Here is a 19,241-nt window from a genome sequence, read left to right as displayed (position 1 = left end):
TGCCATGGGCAACTGCTCTACGTTTTTCTTGCATTTATTTGTATTTAGCCACTGGATTTCTATTAATTTGGTTGGATTCAGTGTCTGCGCACCTTAAGGGGTCCGGAGGGGGTCGAACTCGAGCCTAAACGCTGTGAAAGAAAATGCTGCATTTAAAGTCGCAGCAAAGTCGATGAGATTCTAGTGAATCCCATCCCTACGTTGCGTTAAAATGCGGACATGTGGCGATTCCCAAAACGGATGCGGTTGCATGTCAATTATACCTACGGAAACGCCGTCGGTTTCTGTATAGGTATCATGGAAGCAGAAAGTCTGCAAAGGAAAAATTACCGTATCAACAGCGCTGTGGGAAAAAGCGCCATGCGTTGCCGCCATGGTTTTCCTGCAGCGTTTTTTTGCTGTGGGGTCTTGGCCTCAAGGACGCATAAAACAGAGGCAAGCTGATAGTGATCCGCTAGTATAGATATGGCTCTAGTCAGATCACGTTTTTTATAGCCGTTTAACAGATGCAAAAAACTGGACGCAAACGAACGACCATCCGAACATGATCTGAATAAGGCCCAATCAGATTTTAGGATCCATAGAAAGATCTTAAAAACGGATTTGATGGCGGACTCTCTGCCCCTATGATAACTATATGGAAAACACCGGCGTTTCCGTAGTTATAATTGACATGCTGCGATTTACAAAAACGTGACCGTTTTGGAAATTGCAGCATTTCCGCTCTGGATATTTTTCTGCAATGTACCGATGGGATTAGCCAGAATCGCCTCCACTGTGCAGGTAATGTAAAACGTTGCGGTTTTTGCTGCCGCGTATACACTACATGGGTCCAACACCATATAGGTATTTCCTACCTAGGGTATATATGGAACCTAACCATATCTAGGGGATTCACCGTACCACCGCTGTTCCTAAACCCTGGGGAAACTGAACAGGGGACAGCTTGCCGGCGGTCAGCTTTAAAACCCATTCATTTGACACAAAGTCCTGCATGTCCGACTTTGTGTCTGTGCAAAAAACCCGGTTTCCAGGCAGAGAGGCTGCCTACGGACAGCAGTGGTTAGCTTCAAGAAGCTGACCACCAGCAAGCCGTCCCCTGTCCAGTTTCCCCGGGGTTTAGGATGGAAACCCCTGGGCGGACAGCGGCGGTAGTGTGAACGCCCGCTAAAGGTGTACACAAATATAATATTTTTGCAAATATAAATAATTACCGTATTTTTCGGACTATAAGACGCACCTAGGTTTTAGAGGAGGAAAATAGGGAAAAAAAATTTTGAAGCAAAAACTGGTAAAATATTTAATATATGGGAGTTGTAGTTTTGCAACAGCTGCAAGGCCACATTGACAGGTGACCCTGCAGCTGTACGGGGATGTATAGGGCGTTTTTTTTGCGGGGCCAGCTGTACTTTTTAGTTATACCATTTTGGGGGATATCTATTGCTTAGATCACCTTGTATTGAAAAAAAACCAGGAGGTGATTTAGAACTTTTATTTATTTCATATTTTTAAAGCTTTTTTTTTTTTTTTTTTACTATTTTATTCCCCCCCGGGGGCTTGAACCTGCGGTCGCTTGATCGCAAGTCCCATAGACGGCAATACAACTGTATTGCCGTCTATGGGACATTCTGTCTATTAGTATTACGGCTGGTCATAGAGACCAGTAGCAATACTAATACAGCAGTGACAGGCCGGGGAGCCTCATTAGGCTCCCGGCTGTCACCCGAACAGGTCGGCTCCTGCGATATCGCCACGCAGGAGCCGGCCTGCAACCTCACAGGTACGGGGCCGGTGGGGACCGGCTCCGGGGGAGAAGAGGCCACCGATACTGACCCGGCATCCGCTCTACTAGAGAGGCGGATGCCGGGGAGGGATAGACGCCGGGGCCTGAGACATCGCTACGATCCTCTGCCCTGCATGAAGCCAGCAGGGCAGAGGAGCGCAGCGATGTCTCAGGCCCCGGCACCTGTAATGGCGTCTATCACTTGCCGGCTTCCGCCTCTCTATTACAGCGGATGCCAGGCGCCACCTTCAGACTATAAGATGCACCCTTCTTTTCCCCAAAAATTTTGGGGAAAAAAAGTGCGTCTTATAGTCCGAAAAATACGGTAAGCATTTTGCAGTTTTCTAGATGATCTGATACTAGTGGATACAGCCAGGAATGCAGGAACTTTCTATAGTCTGGGACTGGTCAGAAATCCAGCCATGATGTCTTTATTCTGGTTGCGTTCTCTTCCCATACATGTAGTGCTCCGATCTGATAAGGCTAGGGTCACAGCTGCATATGGGTCTCTCCTGGCGTATCCGAATGACGGAGAGCCGACTGCTAAAACAGCGGTTACCAAGGACCCCATAGGCTAGAATGGGGTCCGCCGGGTGTCTGCCATGTTTATACTGAATCCTGCAGAAGAGAAAAGTCCTCTGTGCAGAGACTCCGGCACTGATGAGAATGGGGGTGTATTTATCCCTGGTGTGTGCCAGCCTTGCTGGATGGGATGTTCCTAATCACTCCCATGGAGGTGCTGGAGATAGTCAAGTGCTGCACTTATAAATATTAATAATTACATCATTAAAAGTAATTCAGCATTTTATTTTGAAGCCAGAGGCGGTAACTTTTCTCAGCTCCGACTCCATCCAAAATTAGTTCTGTCTCCACAGCCCTGGTCATGAGGTGAATCCTACTGCCATTAACCCAGCAGCGACCCTGTCCTGTGTAGATGTCCCCTATAGTGTCCCCTATAGTGGACCTCCAGAGGAAATGTCTGTATATTTCTCTGGTAGTAATGGGCACAAGTTAAATGATGTGTGGGGATTCTTACTTATATAGTGTGCTGTCATATACACATAGCTCTGCTCCCTGCACGTCCCCTATACACAGAGCTCTGCTCCCTGCCTGTCCCCTATACACAGAGCTCTGCTGCCTGCACGTCCCCTATACACAGAGCTCTGCTGCCTGCACGTCCCCTATACACAGAGCTCTGCTCCCTGCACGTCCCCTATACACAGAGCTCTGCTCCCTGCACGTCCCCTATACACAGAGCTCTGCTGCCTGCACGTCCCCTATACACAGAGCTCTGCTCCCTGCACGTCCCCTATACACAGAGCTCTGCTCCGTGCACGTCCCCTATACACAGAGCTCTGCTGCCTGCACATCCCCTATACACAGAGCTCTGCTGCCTGCACGTCCCTTATACACAGAGCTCTGCTCCCTGCACGTCCCCTATACACAGAGCTCTGCTGCCTGCACGTCCCCTATACACAGAGCTCTGCTGCCTGCACGTCCCCTATACACAGAGCTCTGCTCCCTGCACGTCCCCTATACACAGAGATCTGCTCATTGCACGTCCCCTATACACAGCGCTCTGCTGCCTGCACGTCCCCTATACACAGAGCTCTGCTCCCTGCACGTCCCCTATACACAGAGCTCTGCTCCTTGCATGTCCCCTATACACAGAGCTCTGCTGCCTGTCCCCTATACACAGAGCTGTTACCTGCACGTCCCCTATACACAGAGCTCTGCTCCCTGCATGTCCCCTATACACAGAGCTCTGCTGCCTGCACGTCCCCTATACACAGAGCTCTGCTGCCTGCACGTCCCCTATACACAGAGCTCTGCTCCCTGCACGTCCCCTATACACAGAGCTCTGCTCCCTGCCTGTCCCCTATACACAGAGCTCTGCTCCCTGCACGTCCCCTATACACAGAGCTCTGCTCCCTGCACGTCCCCTATACACAGAGCTCTGCTCCCTGCCTGTCCCCTATACACAGCGCTCTGCTCCCTGCACGTCCCCTATACACAGAGCTCTGCTCCCTGCACGTCCCCTATACACAGAGCTCTGCTCCCTGCACGTCCCCTATACACAGAGCTCTGCTCCCTGCACATCCCCTATACACAGAGCTCTGCTCCCTGCCTGTCCCCTATACACAGCGCTCTGCTCCCTGCACGTCCCCTATACACAGAGCTCTGCTCCCTGCCTGTCCCCTATACACAGAGCTATGCTCCCTGCACGTCCCCTATACACAGAGCTCTGCTGCCTGCACGTCCCCTATACACAGAGCTCTGCTCCCTGCCTGTCCCCTATACACAGAGCTCTGCTCCCTGCCTGTCCCCTATACACAGCGCTCTGCTCCCTGCCTGTCCCCTATACACAGCGCTCTGCTCCCTGCCTGTCCCCTATACACAGCGCTCTGCTCCCTGCCTGTCCCCTATACACAGCGCTCTGCTGCCTGCACGTCCCATATACACAGCGCTCTGCTCCCTGCCTGTCCCCTATACACAGCGCTCTGCTCCCTGCCTGTCCCCTATACACAGCGCTCTGCTGCCTGCACGTCCCATATACACAGCGCTCTGCTGCCTGCACGTCCCCTATACACAGAGCTCTGCTGCCTGCACGTCCCCTATACACAGAGCTCTGCTCCCTGCACGTCCCCTATACACAGCGCTCTGCTGCCTGCACGTCCCCTATACACAGCGCTCTGCTCCCTGCCTGTCCCCTATACACAGCGCTCTGCTGCCTGCACGTCCCATATACACAGCGCTCTGCTGCCTGCACGTCCCCTATACACAGAGCTCTGCTCCCTGCACGTCCCCTATACACAGAGCTCTGCTCCCTGCCTGTCCCCTATACACAGCGCTCTGCTCCCTGCCTGTCCCCTATACACAGCGCTCTGCTCCCTGCCTGTCCCCTATACACAGCGCTCTGCTCCCTGCCTGTCCCCTATACACAGCGCTCTGCTCCCTGCACGTCCCCTATACACAGAGCTCTGCTCCCTGCCTGTCCCCTATACACAGAGCTATGCTCCCTGCACGTCCCCTATACACAGAGCTCTGCTGCCTGCACGTCCCCTATACACAGAGCTCTGCTCCCTGCCTGTCCCCTATACACAGAGCTCTGCTCCCTGCCTGTCCCCTATACACAGCGCTCTGCTCCCTGCCTGTCCCCTATACACAGCGCTCTGCTCCCTGCCTGTCCCCTATACACAGCGCTCTGCTCCCTGCCTGTCCCCTATACACAGCGCTCTGCTGCCTGCACGTCCCATATACACAGCGCTCTGCTCCCTGCCTGTCCCCTATACACAGCGCTCTGCTCCCTGCCTGTCCCCTATACACAGCGCTCTGCTGCCTGCACGTCCCATATACACAGCGCTCTGCTGCCTGCACGTCCCCTATACACAGAGCTCTGCTGCCTGCACGTCCCCTATACACAGAGCTCTGCTCCCTGCACGTCCCCTATACACAGCGCTCTGCTGCCTGCACGTCCCCTATACACAGCGCTCTGCTCCCTGCCTGTCCCCTATACACAGCGCTCTGCTGCCTGCACGTCCCATATACACAGCGCTCTGCTGCCTGCACGTCCCCTATACACAGAGCTCTGCTCCCTGCACGTCCCCTATACACAGAGCTCTGCTCCCTGCCTGTCCCCTATACACAGCGCTCTGCTCCCTGCCTGTCCCCTATACACAGCGCTCTGCTCCCTGCCTGTCCCCTATACACAGCGCTCTGCTCCCTGCCTGTCCCCTATACACAGCGCTCTGCTGCCTGCACGTCCCATATACACAGTGCTCTGCTCCCTGCCTGTCCCCTATACACAGCGCTCTGCTCCCTGCCTGTCCCCTATACACAGCGCTCTGCTGCCTGCACGTCCCATATACACAGCGCTCTGCTGCCTGCACGTCCCCTATACACAGAGCTCTGCTGCCTGCACGTCCCCTATACACAGAGCTCTGCTCCCTGCACGTCCCCTATACACAGAGCTCTGCTCCCTGCACGTCCCCTATACACAGCGCTCTGCTGCCTGCACGTCCCCTATACACAGAGCTCTGCTCCCTGCACGTCCCCTATACACAGAGCTCTGCTCCCTGCACGTCCCCTATACACAGAGCTCTGCTCCCTGCCTGTCCCCTATACACAGAGCTCTGCTGCCTGCATGTCCCCTATACACAGAGCTCTGCTCCTTGCACGTCCCCTATACACAGAGCTCTGCTCCCTGCCTGTCCCCTATACACAGCGCTCTGCTGCCTGCACGTCCCCTATACACAGAGCTCTGCTCCCTGCCTGTCCCCTATACACAGAGCTCTGCTGCCTGCACGTCCCCTATACACAGAGCTCTGCTCCCTGCCTGTCCCCTATACACAGCGCTCTGCTCCCTGCCTGTCCCCTATACACAGCGCTCTGCTGCCTGCACGTCCCATATACACAGCGCTCTGCTGCCTGCACGTCCCCTATACACAGAGCTCTGCTGCCTGCACGTCCCCTATACACAGAGCTCTGCTCCCTGCACGTCCCCTATACACAGAGCTCTGCTCCCTGCACGTCCCCTATACACAGCGCTCTGCTGCCTGCACGTCCCCTATACACAGAGCTCTGCTCCCTGCACGTCCCCTATACACAGAGCTCTGCTCCCTGCACGTCCCCTATACACAGAGCTCTGCTCCCTGCCTGTCCCCTATACACAGAGCTCTGCTGCCTGCATGTCCCCTATACACAGAGCTCTGCTCCTTGCACGTCCCCTATACACAGAGCTCTGCTCCCTGCCTGTCCCCTATACACAGCGCTCTGCTGCCTGCACGTCCCCTATACACAGAGCTCTGCTCCCTGCCTGTCCCCTATACACAGAGCTCTGCTCCCTGCCTGTCCCCTATACACAGAGCTCTGCTCCCTGCCTGTCCCCTATACACAGCGCTCTGTTACCTGCACGTCCCCTATACACAGCGCTCTGCTCCCTGCCTGTCCCCTATACACAGAGCTCTGCTCCCTGCCTGTCCCCTATACACAGAGCTCTGCTCCCTGCCTGTCCCCTATACACAGAGCTCTGCTCCCTGCCTGTCCCCTATACACAGAGCTCTGCTCCCTGCCTGTCCCCTATACACAGCGCTCTGCTGCCTGCACGTCCCCTATACACAGAGCTCTGCTCCCTGCCTGTCCCCTATACACAGCGCTCTGTTACCTGCACGTCCCCTATACACAGCGCTCTGCTCCCTGCCTGTCCCCTATACACAGCGCTCTGCTCCCTGCCTGTCCCCTATACACAGAGCTCTGCTCCCTGCCTGTCCCCGGCCCCTCTCTCGATCACCTGCCATTGATCTGTGCGGTCTCTTTAAGAATATATACTAAGTAGACGCCGCAGACTCCCAAGAAACCCGTCTCTCCGGTGATTGGCTGCGCGCTATAGTCACGTGACAGACCGGCCGCTAAATATCCCAGGCGTCTCGTTGCTATAGCGACCACGGCAGGGAATGGCTGAGAAGAAGTTCACAGGAGCTCCTTTTGGCTGCCGAAGTGCCAGGTACATGAGCCCAAGCGGCCCTGCTACTAGTAATGCCGCCATATTAGCTGATATACTGTATATACACTGCATACATATAGGACATGTGTCCCCTGGTTTGTCCAGAATTAGAAATACATGATTGCTTTCACTCAGAACAGCACCACATTGGTCCATAGGTTGTGCCTGGTATTGCAGGTTAGGTCACTGACTATCTATATATATATATATATATATATATATATATATATATATATATATATATATATATAATGTCAGCGATCTAACCTGCAATACCAGGCACAACCTATGGACCAGTGTGGTGCTGTTCTGAGTGTATATATAACTCAGATCCATGCAGCTGGAGATAATGCACCCAAAGCTTTCTGCCCTCATCCCCCACTTTGTGCCCATATCTACGTTAAAGCAGGTGCACAATACATGCCAATACATTCCCTATGTTATAGTCTATGACAGTATTATACAGGCAATGGTATATCAGCACTACATACTGTACAGAATGGCGGGCATTAGCACAAGGCACTGCACAGAGTCTCAAGGATTTTGCAAAACTTCTGTTACACTTTTTCCCCTTACACAGTATAAGCGCCATTCCCGGGGTCTCTGAACTACAAGACTGGATCGGGATGATTATAAGATCTGAATTTTATCGCTCAGAATTCTGGTTTTCCTAAGACAGTCAGTAATGTGTCCATAGGCTTAGCTGGGCGTAGTCACGCTGTATGGTCACTGACCTGTGTTGTTAACATGCAGCTAAGCTACCAAATCCTTCAATGGAGATGATCACTGATCCCTGTTATATTGTTCTTTTACATCTATAGATTCACAATCTTATATTTTGCAGGTTTGATATATCAGCAGTGAATCCTAAACTGAAGAAGCCTGGCACATACACACAAATATCTTACTGCAAGAAGGCAACCTCAGAGTTGGTGAGTTGAGATGTCCCTAAATGGGGCACAAAGTGAGAACACACTGCTAAACTTCCATCAAACACTGAGGCCGGTCTGAGTGCACAACTGTGCCTGGTAATATAGCTCAGCTCTATTCACTAAGAAAACTATATCAGCAGGTATAATATTGTATAATCTTGTTGTGCCCTGTTGTGTTCATTATCCCTGCACTGTGACATCACTGTGTGTATTATCTCTGTACTGTGACATCACTGTGTGTATTATCCTGTACTGTGACATCACTGTGTGTATTATCCCTGTACTGTGACATCACTGTGTCTATTATCCCTGTACTGTGACATCACTGTGTGTATTATCTCTGTACTGTGACATCACTGTGTGTATTATCTCTGTACTGTGACATCACTGTGTGTATTATCTCTGTACTGTGACATCACTGTGTCTATTATCCCTGTACTGTGACATCACTGTGTGTATTATCTCTGTACTGTGACATCACTGTGTGTATTATCCCTGTACTGTGACATCACTGTGTGTATTATCTCTGTACTGTGACATCACTGTGTGTATTATCCCTGTACTGTGACATCACTGTGTGTATTATCCTGTACTGTGACATCACTGTGTGTATTATCCTGTACTGTGACATCACTGTGTGTATTATCCTGTACTGTGACATCACTGTGTGTATTATCCCTGTACTGTGACATCACTGTGTGTATTATCCCTGTACTGTGACATCACAGTGTGTATTATCCCTGTACTGTGACATCACTGTGTGTATTATCTCTGTACTGTGACATCACTGTGTGTATTATCCCTGTACTGTGACATCACTGTGTGTATTATCCTGTACTGTGACATCACTGTGTGTATTATCTCTGTACTGTGACATCACTGTGTGTATTATCCCTGTACTGTGACATCACTGTGTGTATTATCCTGTACTGTGACATCACTGTGTGTATTATCCTGTACTGTGACATCACTGTGTGTATTATCCTGTACTGTGACATCACTGTGTGTATTATCTCTGTACTGTGACATCACTGTGTGTATTATCCCTGTACTGTGACATCACTGTGTCTATTATCCCTGTACTGTGACATCACTGTGTGTATTATCTCTGTATTGTGACATCACTGTGTGTATTATCCTGTACTGTGACATCACTGTGTGTATTATCCCTGTACTGTGACATCACTGTGTGTATTATCCCTGTACTGTGACATCACAGTGTGTATTATCCCTGTACTGTGACATCACTGTGTGTATTATCCTGTACTGTGACATCACTGTGTGTATTATCTCTGTACTGTGACATCACTGTGTGTATTATCTCTGTACTGTGACATCACTGTGTGTATTATCCTGTACTGTGACATCACTGTGTGTATTACCCCTGTACTGTGACATCACTGTGTGTATTATCCTGTACTGTGACATCACTGTGTGTATTATCCCTGTACTGTGATATCACTGTGTGTATTATCCCTGTACTGTGACATCACTGTGTGTATTATCTCTGTACTGTGACATCACTGTGTGTATTATCTCTGTACTGTGACATCACTGTGTGTATTATCCCTGTACTGTGACATCACTGTGTGTATTATCCTGTACTGTGACATCACTGCGTGTATTATCTCTGTACTGTGACATCACTGTGTGTATTATCCTGTACTGTGACATCACTGTGTGTATTATCCTGTACTGTGACATCACTGTGTGTATTATCCTGTACTGTGACATCACTGCGTGTATTATCCTGTACTGTGACATCACTGTGTGTATTATCCCTGTACTGTGATATCACTGTGTGTATTATCTCTGTACTGTGACATCACTGTGTGTATTATCCTGTACTGTGACATCACTGTGTGTATTATCTCTGTACTGTGACATCACTGTGTGTATTATCCTGTACTGTGACATCACTGCGTGTATTATCCCTGTACTGTGATATCACTGTGTGTATTATCTCTGTACTGTGACATCACTGTGTGTATTATCCTGTACTGTGACATCACTGTGTGTATTATCTCTGTACTGTGACATCACTGTGTGTATTATCTCTGTACTGTGACATCACTGTGTGTATTATCTCTGTACTGTGACATCACTGTGTGTATTATCCCTGTACTGTGACATCACTGTGTGTATTATCTCTGTACTGTGACATCACTGTGTGTATTATCCCTGTACTGTGACATCACTGTGTGTATTATCCTGTACTGTGACATCACTGTGTGTATTACCCCTGTACTGTGACATCACTGTGTGTATTATCCTGTACTGTGACATCACTGTGTGTATTATCTCTGTACTGTGACATCACTGTGTGTATTATCCCTGTACTGTGACATCACTGTGTGTATTATCCTGTACTGTGACATCACTGTGTGTAATACCCCTGTACTGTGACATCACTGTGTGTATTATCCTGTACTGTGACATCACTGTGTGTATTATCTCTGTACTGTGACATCACTGTGTGTATTTTCTCTATTCTGTGACATCATAGGGTGTATGGTTTCTGTGACTGACATGACTTGTTTGAGCTGATAAGCTTTTGTATTATGACATCACTGTGTGCATTATCCATGTGGAATAATCTTGTTATGTAATCCAGGAGACAAGGCTCGGTCCGGGGTCGTATGAAGCAGCACCTGGCGCTTTCAGTCCATCTGTTCTTGAGAGAAATGCATCTGCACCTGGATGGAAAAGAGCGGAAGAAACGGAAAGGTTGACGGAAATGCCTCATCTTCTTTACAAAGAGACCTGGGAGAGGAACCGCTTGTTGGTGAGAGAATATTTTGTACAGATTGGTCATTGACATTCTGGTCATCATTAAAAGGAAACGGTTAGCCTTTTTTTGTTGCACTCTTGATCTCTTGGAGTTCTCATGTCTTATTCCTAGCAGCCCTGTGAGCGCTGACAGCGAGTGTGTTACGTGTTCATGAATGCAGACTCCCCTGAACTCCCACTGCTGACTGACAGATTCCTTACTGTGCACTGTAATAGGGAGAAATCTGTCAATCAGAATCCTGCATATCTTTAATTTTTCTTTTTAAATGTAGATTGTGAGCCCCACATAGAGCTCACAATGTACATTTTTCCCCTATCAGTATGTTTTTTTGGAATATGGGATGGAAGTCCATGCAAACATGGGCAGAACATACAAACTCCTTGCAGATAGTTTTGGGATTTGAACACCAGGACCTAGCACTGTAAGGCTGCAGTGCTAACCACTGAGCCACCGTGTGCGCCACCGCCCCCTCCCCCCAGCATCCTGCATATCTCTGATATTTAAGTTGAATATCTCTTGATTCCTCACTAGCCATGTGCTGCAATAAATAAGATATCAGTTCTCTCAATGTACTGTATGTGACAAACCAGTAAAATCATTGTCCCTGTCACTACATAAAGAGACTGGCAGGTTCCCTTCAACCCTGTGGCCTCCCATCTTGTCTGCTATTATAGAAACAATGCATGGGTCCAGGTCGATACAATATAAAGTCATTTGTGGACCTGATGGAGAAGAAGCCGTCTAGTGTTCGGGGAGTGTGCAGCACCAGGGACGTACGCTTCAAGGAAGATAAAAAGGTAAAGTGTTTTCTGTATATTCCAGACTAGTGTGTATTTATTCCTTGTCATGGACGAGATGGCTACTTTGTACAGAACATTTTCTACTGTAAGGGTAAATCTACATGCAGTAAAAAATTTACCATCTCACATCCAGACTACGGGTGTCACAGAAATAGCCAAACATGCAGGACTAGGGTTAAGGGACCCCTATTCTAAACATAGATTGAGGTACCAGAGCTTGGGCACATGCACATCGATTATACTTGTATTCTATATCCTGCAGCTATGCCATAAACATCTGGGATGATAATACCTTTTAAGGCTGAGGATGCAAACAGTGAAAACATTGCTGATTGTCCGCAGGCAAATTCAGTAGCATTTTCCTCTGCATCTCTCCCCGTGGCTTTCAACCTTTGCACCGGAGAGAAATCCATTTTGCATGCAGCATTAGCATGGTATTTCTTTAACACTTAGCCACTGTGCAGCTGTAAATTTTCACAGCTTTGAGGGGGTATTTGGCAGCAATTTTGCTTAGTTTCTCTCTGATTGTGGATGAGTTTCAGTGATCATGCACATGTCCAGAAAAACCGTCTGCCTGTGGGCCATATTTCCTAGACTGAATCTGGCTGTGTGCATAAGAACTTACTGCAGTTATGATGCACTGAGCTTCTTTATGGCTCATGTACTAAACTGACAGCTTTATATCAGTTTCGTGGCATTGCACACAACCCGTCTCCTCTGTGAGGCACGGACTATGTGTGGGCTATAAATTATATGCACAAAGCTGAGTTTAGTCCGGGAAATATGGCCTACACATAGACTGTGCTTCCCGGATGGTCACTTTTACATGCACATGCTGCAACCTGTCACTTTTTGCTGCTGGTTTCTGCAAAGCAAAGGAGACCTTCACCTTAAAACAAAGTAGAACTTAAGTTATTTCATTGATAGATATTCAGCAGCTTGCTTACACTGTGTGGCTCTGGTCTTAAAGGGGTTCTCCAGGAAATATCTCAATACTTAATTCTTCCGTGGTTCTGTTTGTGACAAAATATGTGGTTCCAACCCTGGGTCATGTGATCAGAACCAGCACCCTCCGAGTTATCCTACCTCCTCTTCCATGTTCACTGCTAGATACCTGTACTTATGGGGGCTGGTGCTGGTTATGATCACATGAACTAAGGTCAGAACCAGACTGGAATTGTAGAACCACTGGAATAGAGCCACGGAAGAAGTAAGTACCAACACATTTTCCTGTAGAACCCCACTTAAAAGAAGTCTACCACCACCATAATGTCTTTTAGGCTAAGGCCCCACATAGCGAGCCACATCCAGAAAGCGCTGCGGGAAAAAACATGGCAGAAATGCTTTGCGTTTTTTAGCCGACGCGTTTTCACAGAATGTCTGCAGAGTTTTCCTCCAGTGTTTCTGTAGGTATAATTGACATTTATCTTTCTTGTGTCAAAGTGCAATCTTGCTAATTATTCCATATGAAAATAAACCACACGTAAAACATACTAATGAATTTTATTAATATGCAGTAAAATACATATATGGAAAAATAATCTAACAAGGACAAAGGGAAGTACGGCACAGGTCCTATAAAGTACCAGAATAAACCTTAGGGTGGAGTATAAAGGGCTCAAATGTATATAACATGTAACATGGCCACTTTTCTGTCTTCCATGCAGAACAAGAACCCAGGACCAGGAACTTATGGAGTAGGAGGGAACCCTTATGCCTTAATAGAAGAGAGGGCTTCCAAATCTGCAAGTTCGAAAGGCATCATGGATAGCGAGACAAATAAAATCCACACAAAGGCCGGCATTGTGAGTGGCTGCTAGGAAAAAAAAACATGTGTACGCTGCCTTCTGATAGGTCTCCAAATGTGAATTTTATCTTACAGGGATCTGACCTGGGACCAGGAACCTACAATATGAAGTACTCTGTAGATGAAACCTTACAACACGTTGTGGGTAAAAGAGGACCTTATGACGTATTCACTGGATCCAGATCCGAGCCCATCCCATATGGATACTTTGCTACACCTGTAAGTATAATCTCTTATATCATCTTATATCATTCTAGAAGCTTTGACTTTAAGACGTTATCAAGTCTTTTTAGAATAGGCCTATGATGTGGCAATCCGCATCTTGACACCTCCAGCAGTCACCTGTTTGAAGGGGCTGAGGTACTTGGATAAGTAATACAGCCTCTTTATTGGTTACATAGATCTGGACACTGTTCACACTGCAGTACTTTGTACTTTTAGCATTGGCGTGCACCACAGCATGCAGTACTTTTGGTGCAGGGCATTGCGTCGTTGTCCATTCTTCAAGCAATGCTGTCACACCTTAAACTGCTGGAATTTTGCAGTGCCAGACACACGTACTTAATAAAGAGGCCCCCACTACACAGACTGTCTTTTCTATCCCTTTCAGCAATCTGGGCATTCATTGTTAAGCCTCTTATTTTCTCTGTTTCTTCCTGCACTGATCATAGAACTAGAGCAAAACATGCAGCTGTAACTGTAAGGCTGCACAGTTCTCTTCATGCAGGCGAAACAATTCAGAAGTTTTCTTCTTAATCATTAAAGGGGTTATCCAAAACTATGATACCGAGCTTCATTTCCTCTTATCAGTATGTGACATCACAGGCAGGTCAGTCCTATTAAAATAATTGGGGCGGAGCTGTAGCATGACCATGTGACCAATGGATGTCACTTCCTGAGAATAGGAAGTGGAGCTCAGTATCCCAGTCCTGTATCACCCCTTTAAGGGGAGATTTCCAGAATAATCTCCAGCCAAGTAGCAGGGGATATCTTCTAAGGGCTCATTCACATCTGCGCCCGGTCTCCGTTCTGCAGGTTTCTGTTTCCTGCACAAAACAGGGGCAGGAGATGGAAACCTGCCGGCATGTTTCAATGTCATTCATTTGAATGGGCTTGAAAAGTCTCCGGCCGTGTGTGCTGGTGAGCGTTTTATGTGCTCCACGGCGAAACCGGACACAGAGTCGGACATGCAGTACTCTGTGTCCATTTAAAAAAAAAACGGTTTTGCGGTGGAGCGTATAAAATGCTCACGGCCGGACTTGGCATGACAGGTTTCCGTCTTCTGCATGCAGAAGACGGAAACATGAAAACAGAGTTCAGGCGCTGGTGTGAACCCAGCGTAAGCTGCACAGCCATACTGCAGACTACAATATTCTGGTAGTAATGACTGCCATATTGGTTAGGTATCTTATTTTATAACATAAAGAGATGGTAATCACAAGTATAATTTCTTTGGGATTTTATAAGCACCAAATCAATATGTGCCTGATAAGTCAAATCATTTTTCTTGTATATTCAGAAAAATTACAAGTCAGAGCCTGGACAATATAAAGTCAGATCATTTACTGAAGAAAATGAGCAGAAGATTAAACACGGAAAGTTTGGGAAAATGCCTCAGTATCCAAAACATCCAACAGAGAGAATATTCTGCAGTTCCCTGACCCACTGGCCCCGGCCCAATGTAGGTATCATAGGTGGGACAAATGTGTCACAGGAAAACATGGCAGAACGGAAGGGGAGTTCTGCTTTGTAAGAATTCATGCCTTCGGCTTGCATCTTGCTTGGTATACTTCTAAACATCCCATTATAGAAAGGGTTTGTGCAAGACTAGAACATATCACTTATCCACAGGATAGGTCAAAAATGTCTAATTGGAGCTGCACCCATCATGAGAGTTTCTTTTACCCCCCCCGTCTGAACCAAGTGACAACTATGCAGGGACACTTCCACTTCATTCATGTCTATGGGACTGCCTAAGAGCCAAATACAGCATCCACTGATCACTGGCAATCCCATAGAGTTAAAGGGATCTTTCAGGCGTTAAATATTGATGATCAATTCTTAAGATAGCCCTGTGCGACTGCTACTCCATTCTGACAGGGGTACAAAGGAACTTATTCTTATAATCTAGAAAGAGGTGTTCCAACCAAAGCAACTCATTCCTTATCCTATCAGTAGGGTCTGATTCCTTAGAGTGGTGGTCAGAAGGGCACAATCCACTCCATTCATTTCAATAGGACTGCTGGAGATAGCGGACTACCGCTGGGGAGCAAAACACCACCAAACTCATGACCAGTGGGGACCCTTCAGTCAGACTCCCCCAATCCTGTGGATAGGGGATAAGTTGGTTGCATTGGTGGGAAAACCAGAAGACGGATGAGTCCGGTTTTGTATGAATGGTCTGGGGCCATGGATTCTGTATACTCATCTGAACTGTGACGGTCTGGTACTGCCTGTTATTTTACTTGTCCTCTTTATCCTAGAATTCACCAGGACCTGGCTCCTATGAAACAAAACCCCTGTTTTCTTCCATGCGGGCATCCTCTGCGCCCTTCCTATCGTCTGCTAAGAGATTTGACAGAAAGTCATGTCGGATCCTTTTTGGAAGCGCGGTAAGTGTATTGTCCTCTGTATGCTCGATGCACATAGTGTCAGTGATCAGGTAACAATTAGAGATGAGCGAACGGCTGTTTCGAATAGTGTTCGCTCATCTCTAGCAACAATGCATTATGGCCATCTACACGTGGCCTAACTTTATGGGGTGCAAAAATTTGGATTTCTGTATTAAAACCTTTTCATATCATAAAACAATCTTCCTAGTAATTCATGCACATACAGACGTATAGAAATGTAATAACAAAAATATTCATCTTGCAGAACCCCGTTGGCGTTGGACGATACAATATAGACAAACCCGCACGTGGCAAAACTGCAACCTTCCGAACATCATTTCTTTCAAAGACAGGGCGCTACTTATCAAACTTTGAAAGAGACAAAGTCCTACAGTGAGTACAACATGGACCGCCTGGATGTGATATAATAAAAAACGGATCTGCCATCATTGGGACTGACTTTTATTCAATTGTTAGAATCAATTTTCTTTTTTAAATATTTTTAAAGCCCTAACCTTAAAGTAAGACATCGATATCAAATTGTTGGGGATCCAACTACCAGGGTCCCACACAGATCAGCTGTTTGAAGGGGATCTGATCTGATTGCAGAGTCTCCTTCATTGTTTACCAGGCACAGCCCTATATATTTTGCAGTGGTTGCATCTGCATTATAGCTCAGTTCCAGTCACTTGAATGAAGCTGAGCTGGTAAACAATAAAGGCAGCATGGCCTTGGCCAAATCACCATAGCCTCTTTCATCGGCCCTTTCCGCACTTATCTGAATGGCCTATCCTAAGGTTTAGGTCATCGATATCAAAGCCCCAGAAAACCCCTTTAGATTAAGGCCCCACGTATCTGGTCGCAGCAAAAAAAGTGCAATGGGAAAATCCAACGCATCATGTTTTTTCCCGTAGCGCTTTTCACGGAAAGTTTCTGTTACAATTATATCTATAGGGAAACTGCCGGTGTTTCCGTAGGTATAATTGACATGCTGTGATTTCCCAAATTGTGACAGTTTTGCAAATGGCAGCATGTCCACAGCGCATATTTTTCACAAGGTTCGAATGGGATTCTCTAGAAAAGCCAATTGTATAACCACATGCCACCCCGGCCGTAAAGTGAAGGTCCAGTGCCAGAATAGAAGTCTAGGGCAGGTAGAAACTGGCGTAGATTTCCATTCTAATCCACGTGAGGAAACGTGTGAGTTTTAATAAATCAGTCGGATGACTCAACCCTCCCCTGTCCCCACACTGCTCACATTCGCAGAATGTGGAAGACAAGGCGTGGATTGGGGATTTGGTGCAAGAAATGGCCTTGTGCCTCAGTATTATCAGACGACTGGGGTCATCAATTCCCCCCATTGTGTCTGAAACATTTTTGTGCGGTTTTTGGAACCTGCAGCCATTCAGTTATTGGGCTAGCCACATGGGAAAGCTAGAAATCAGCGATTGTGGCCCAATTGGCCAGACCCTGAGTGATCAGGAATACTTTGGAATGGCGGATAAATATCATTGTGGGAAAAAACCTTTAAATCTCCAGTATAACTACACATGCGGGGCAGCCTATGCACTTCTCGCTGCCCCAGAGTACGGCCGCTTGTGCAGGACGCTCCGGACCTCCGAGAGACACCATGTTCTTCTGGAAGCCGGCCGGCCGCTAGCTACGCCCACATAGAGAAGCGGCAGCCAACCGCGTGAGCTGCTAAGAGGGCTGTGATGACGTCATCCCAGGTCCTACAGCGAATTCGAAAGTGAAAAGCACTGGTCACGGGGGAGAGAATTCCATGTAGGGAATTCCATGTAGCCTATCTTTCAATCCAGGCCCCAAGGTATGTATGTGCGCAATTTCAGCCAAATCCATTCGCCCATCTAGGTGTCATTGAGGAACAAACATCCAAACACACAAACTTTCACATTTCTAATATTAGTAGGATTTGAGTATCTTATTCATCCAGGGGCTGCCTGCTGCCTTTATGTCTGTAGAGAGAACTTTGTATCTAATAAATTACTGTGATCACAGAAACATTCAAGCAAGCAGATTCTGCAATGTGAGGTACCATGCTGGTCCCCATAACCACTTCACTATAATAACCACATTTGTCCGTCTTATTCTAGGGAACGCATTCAGAAATCACACTCCCCCTCATCGTCTCGAAAGCAGTTAGCGTCTGCATATGGCTCTATGGCTCCACCTCTTTCCGCATGACGATGACTCAAGCTAAAGACTGGACGACGTGCAACGTTTTATGATCATGTGAAGTTTTTGTAATGTGCATAAGGAAGAATTACAATTTCTATGAAAAGTTCTAATGACTTGCATAGAAATAACACTTTAGATGTCATTTTAATAACGATAATGGAAATTATTTGCTGTGTATAAAATCCCATGATATGGGATCTGGTGTGGACCTTGTGCATTAGCACACCATGGGTGAACTGTATTTAGAAGTTTAGCTTGTGAGCACTAATAGGGACAAGGGCTGGGTAAGTGAAGACTATCTGTGCTGTGGGAAATGTTGGTGAAATAAATAATAATTGGATTGTACATAAGTCAATAAGCGTTGGACCTTGTGATGGGCCTACAATACGATGTAACGGTGGAGGAAATGTTGTTGTTGTGATTCCCCCATAGTACAGCACCCCCTCTTCTATCACCCTGTGATCCCCCATAGTACAGCACCCCCTCTTCTATCACCCTGTGATCCCCCATAGTACAGCACCCCCTCTTCTATCACCCTGTGGCCCCCATAGTACAGCACCCCCTCTTCTATCACTCTGTGATCCCCCATAGTACAGCACCCCCTCTTCTATCACTCTGTGATCCCCCATAGTACAGCACCCCCTCTTCTATCACTCTGTGATCCCCCATAGTACAGCACCCCCTCTTCTATCACCCTGTGATCCCCCATAGTACAGCACCCCCTCTTCTATCACCCTGTGGCCCCCATAGTACAGCACCCCCTCTTCTATCACTCTGTGGCCCCCCATAGTACAGCACCCCCTCTTCTATCACC

The 19,241-nt window shown here is 47.4% G+C and overlaps 1 protein-coding gene across 1 annotated transcript; it reads left to right on the top strand.

Annotated features, from left to right (window-relative positions):
* Window positions 1-7,236: 7,236 nt before the first annotated feature.
* Window positions 7,237-18,433, top strand: CIMAP2 (ciliary microtubule associated protein 2). Its single transcript, XM_075287802.1, has 10 exons — window positions 7,237-7,286; window positions 8,131-8,218; window positions 10,833-11,003; window positions 11,684-11,806; window positions 13,477-13,614; window positions 13,692-13,835; window positions 15,136-15,297; window positions 16,100-16,228; window positions 16,494-16,621; window positions 18,343-18,433. The coding sequence occupies exons 1-10, from the start codon at window positions 7,237-7,239 to the stop codon at window positions 18,431-18,433; spliced, it is 1,224 nt and encodes a 407-aa protein (XP_075143903.1).
* The last annotated feature ends 808 nt before the right edge of the window (window positions 18,434-19,241 follow it).

This window comes from Leptodactylus fuscus, chromosome 9 (assembly GCF_031893055.1).
Source record: "Leptodactylus fuscus isolate aLepFus1 chromosome 9, aLepFus1.hap2, whole genome shotgun sequence".
Classification (NCBI taxonomy): Eukaryota; Metazoa; Chordata; class Amphibia; order Anura; family Leptodactylidae; genus Leptodactylus; species Leptodactylus fuscus.
This window is presented reverse-complemented; position numbering and strand designations above follow the sequence as displayed.

What these genes read in the sequence shown, in the direction of transcription:
- CIMAP2 (XM_075287802.1), top strand. Translation starts at nt 7,237, where the DNA reads ATGGCTGAGAAGAAGTTCACAGGAGCTCCTTTTGGCTGCCGAAGTGCC. An exon ending in GCTTCAAGGAAGATAAAAAG is followed by an intron (nt 11,807 to 13,476) that starts GTAAAGTGTTTT and finishes TCTTCCATGCAG; the next exon opens with AACAAGAACCCAGGACCAGG. An exon ending in ATGGATACTTTGCTACACCT is followed by an intron (nt 13,836 to 15,135) that starts GTAAGTATAATC and finishes TTGTATATTCAG; the next exon opens with AAAAATTACAAGTCAGAGCC.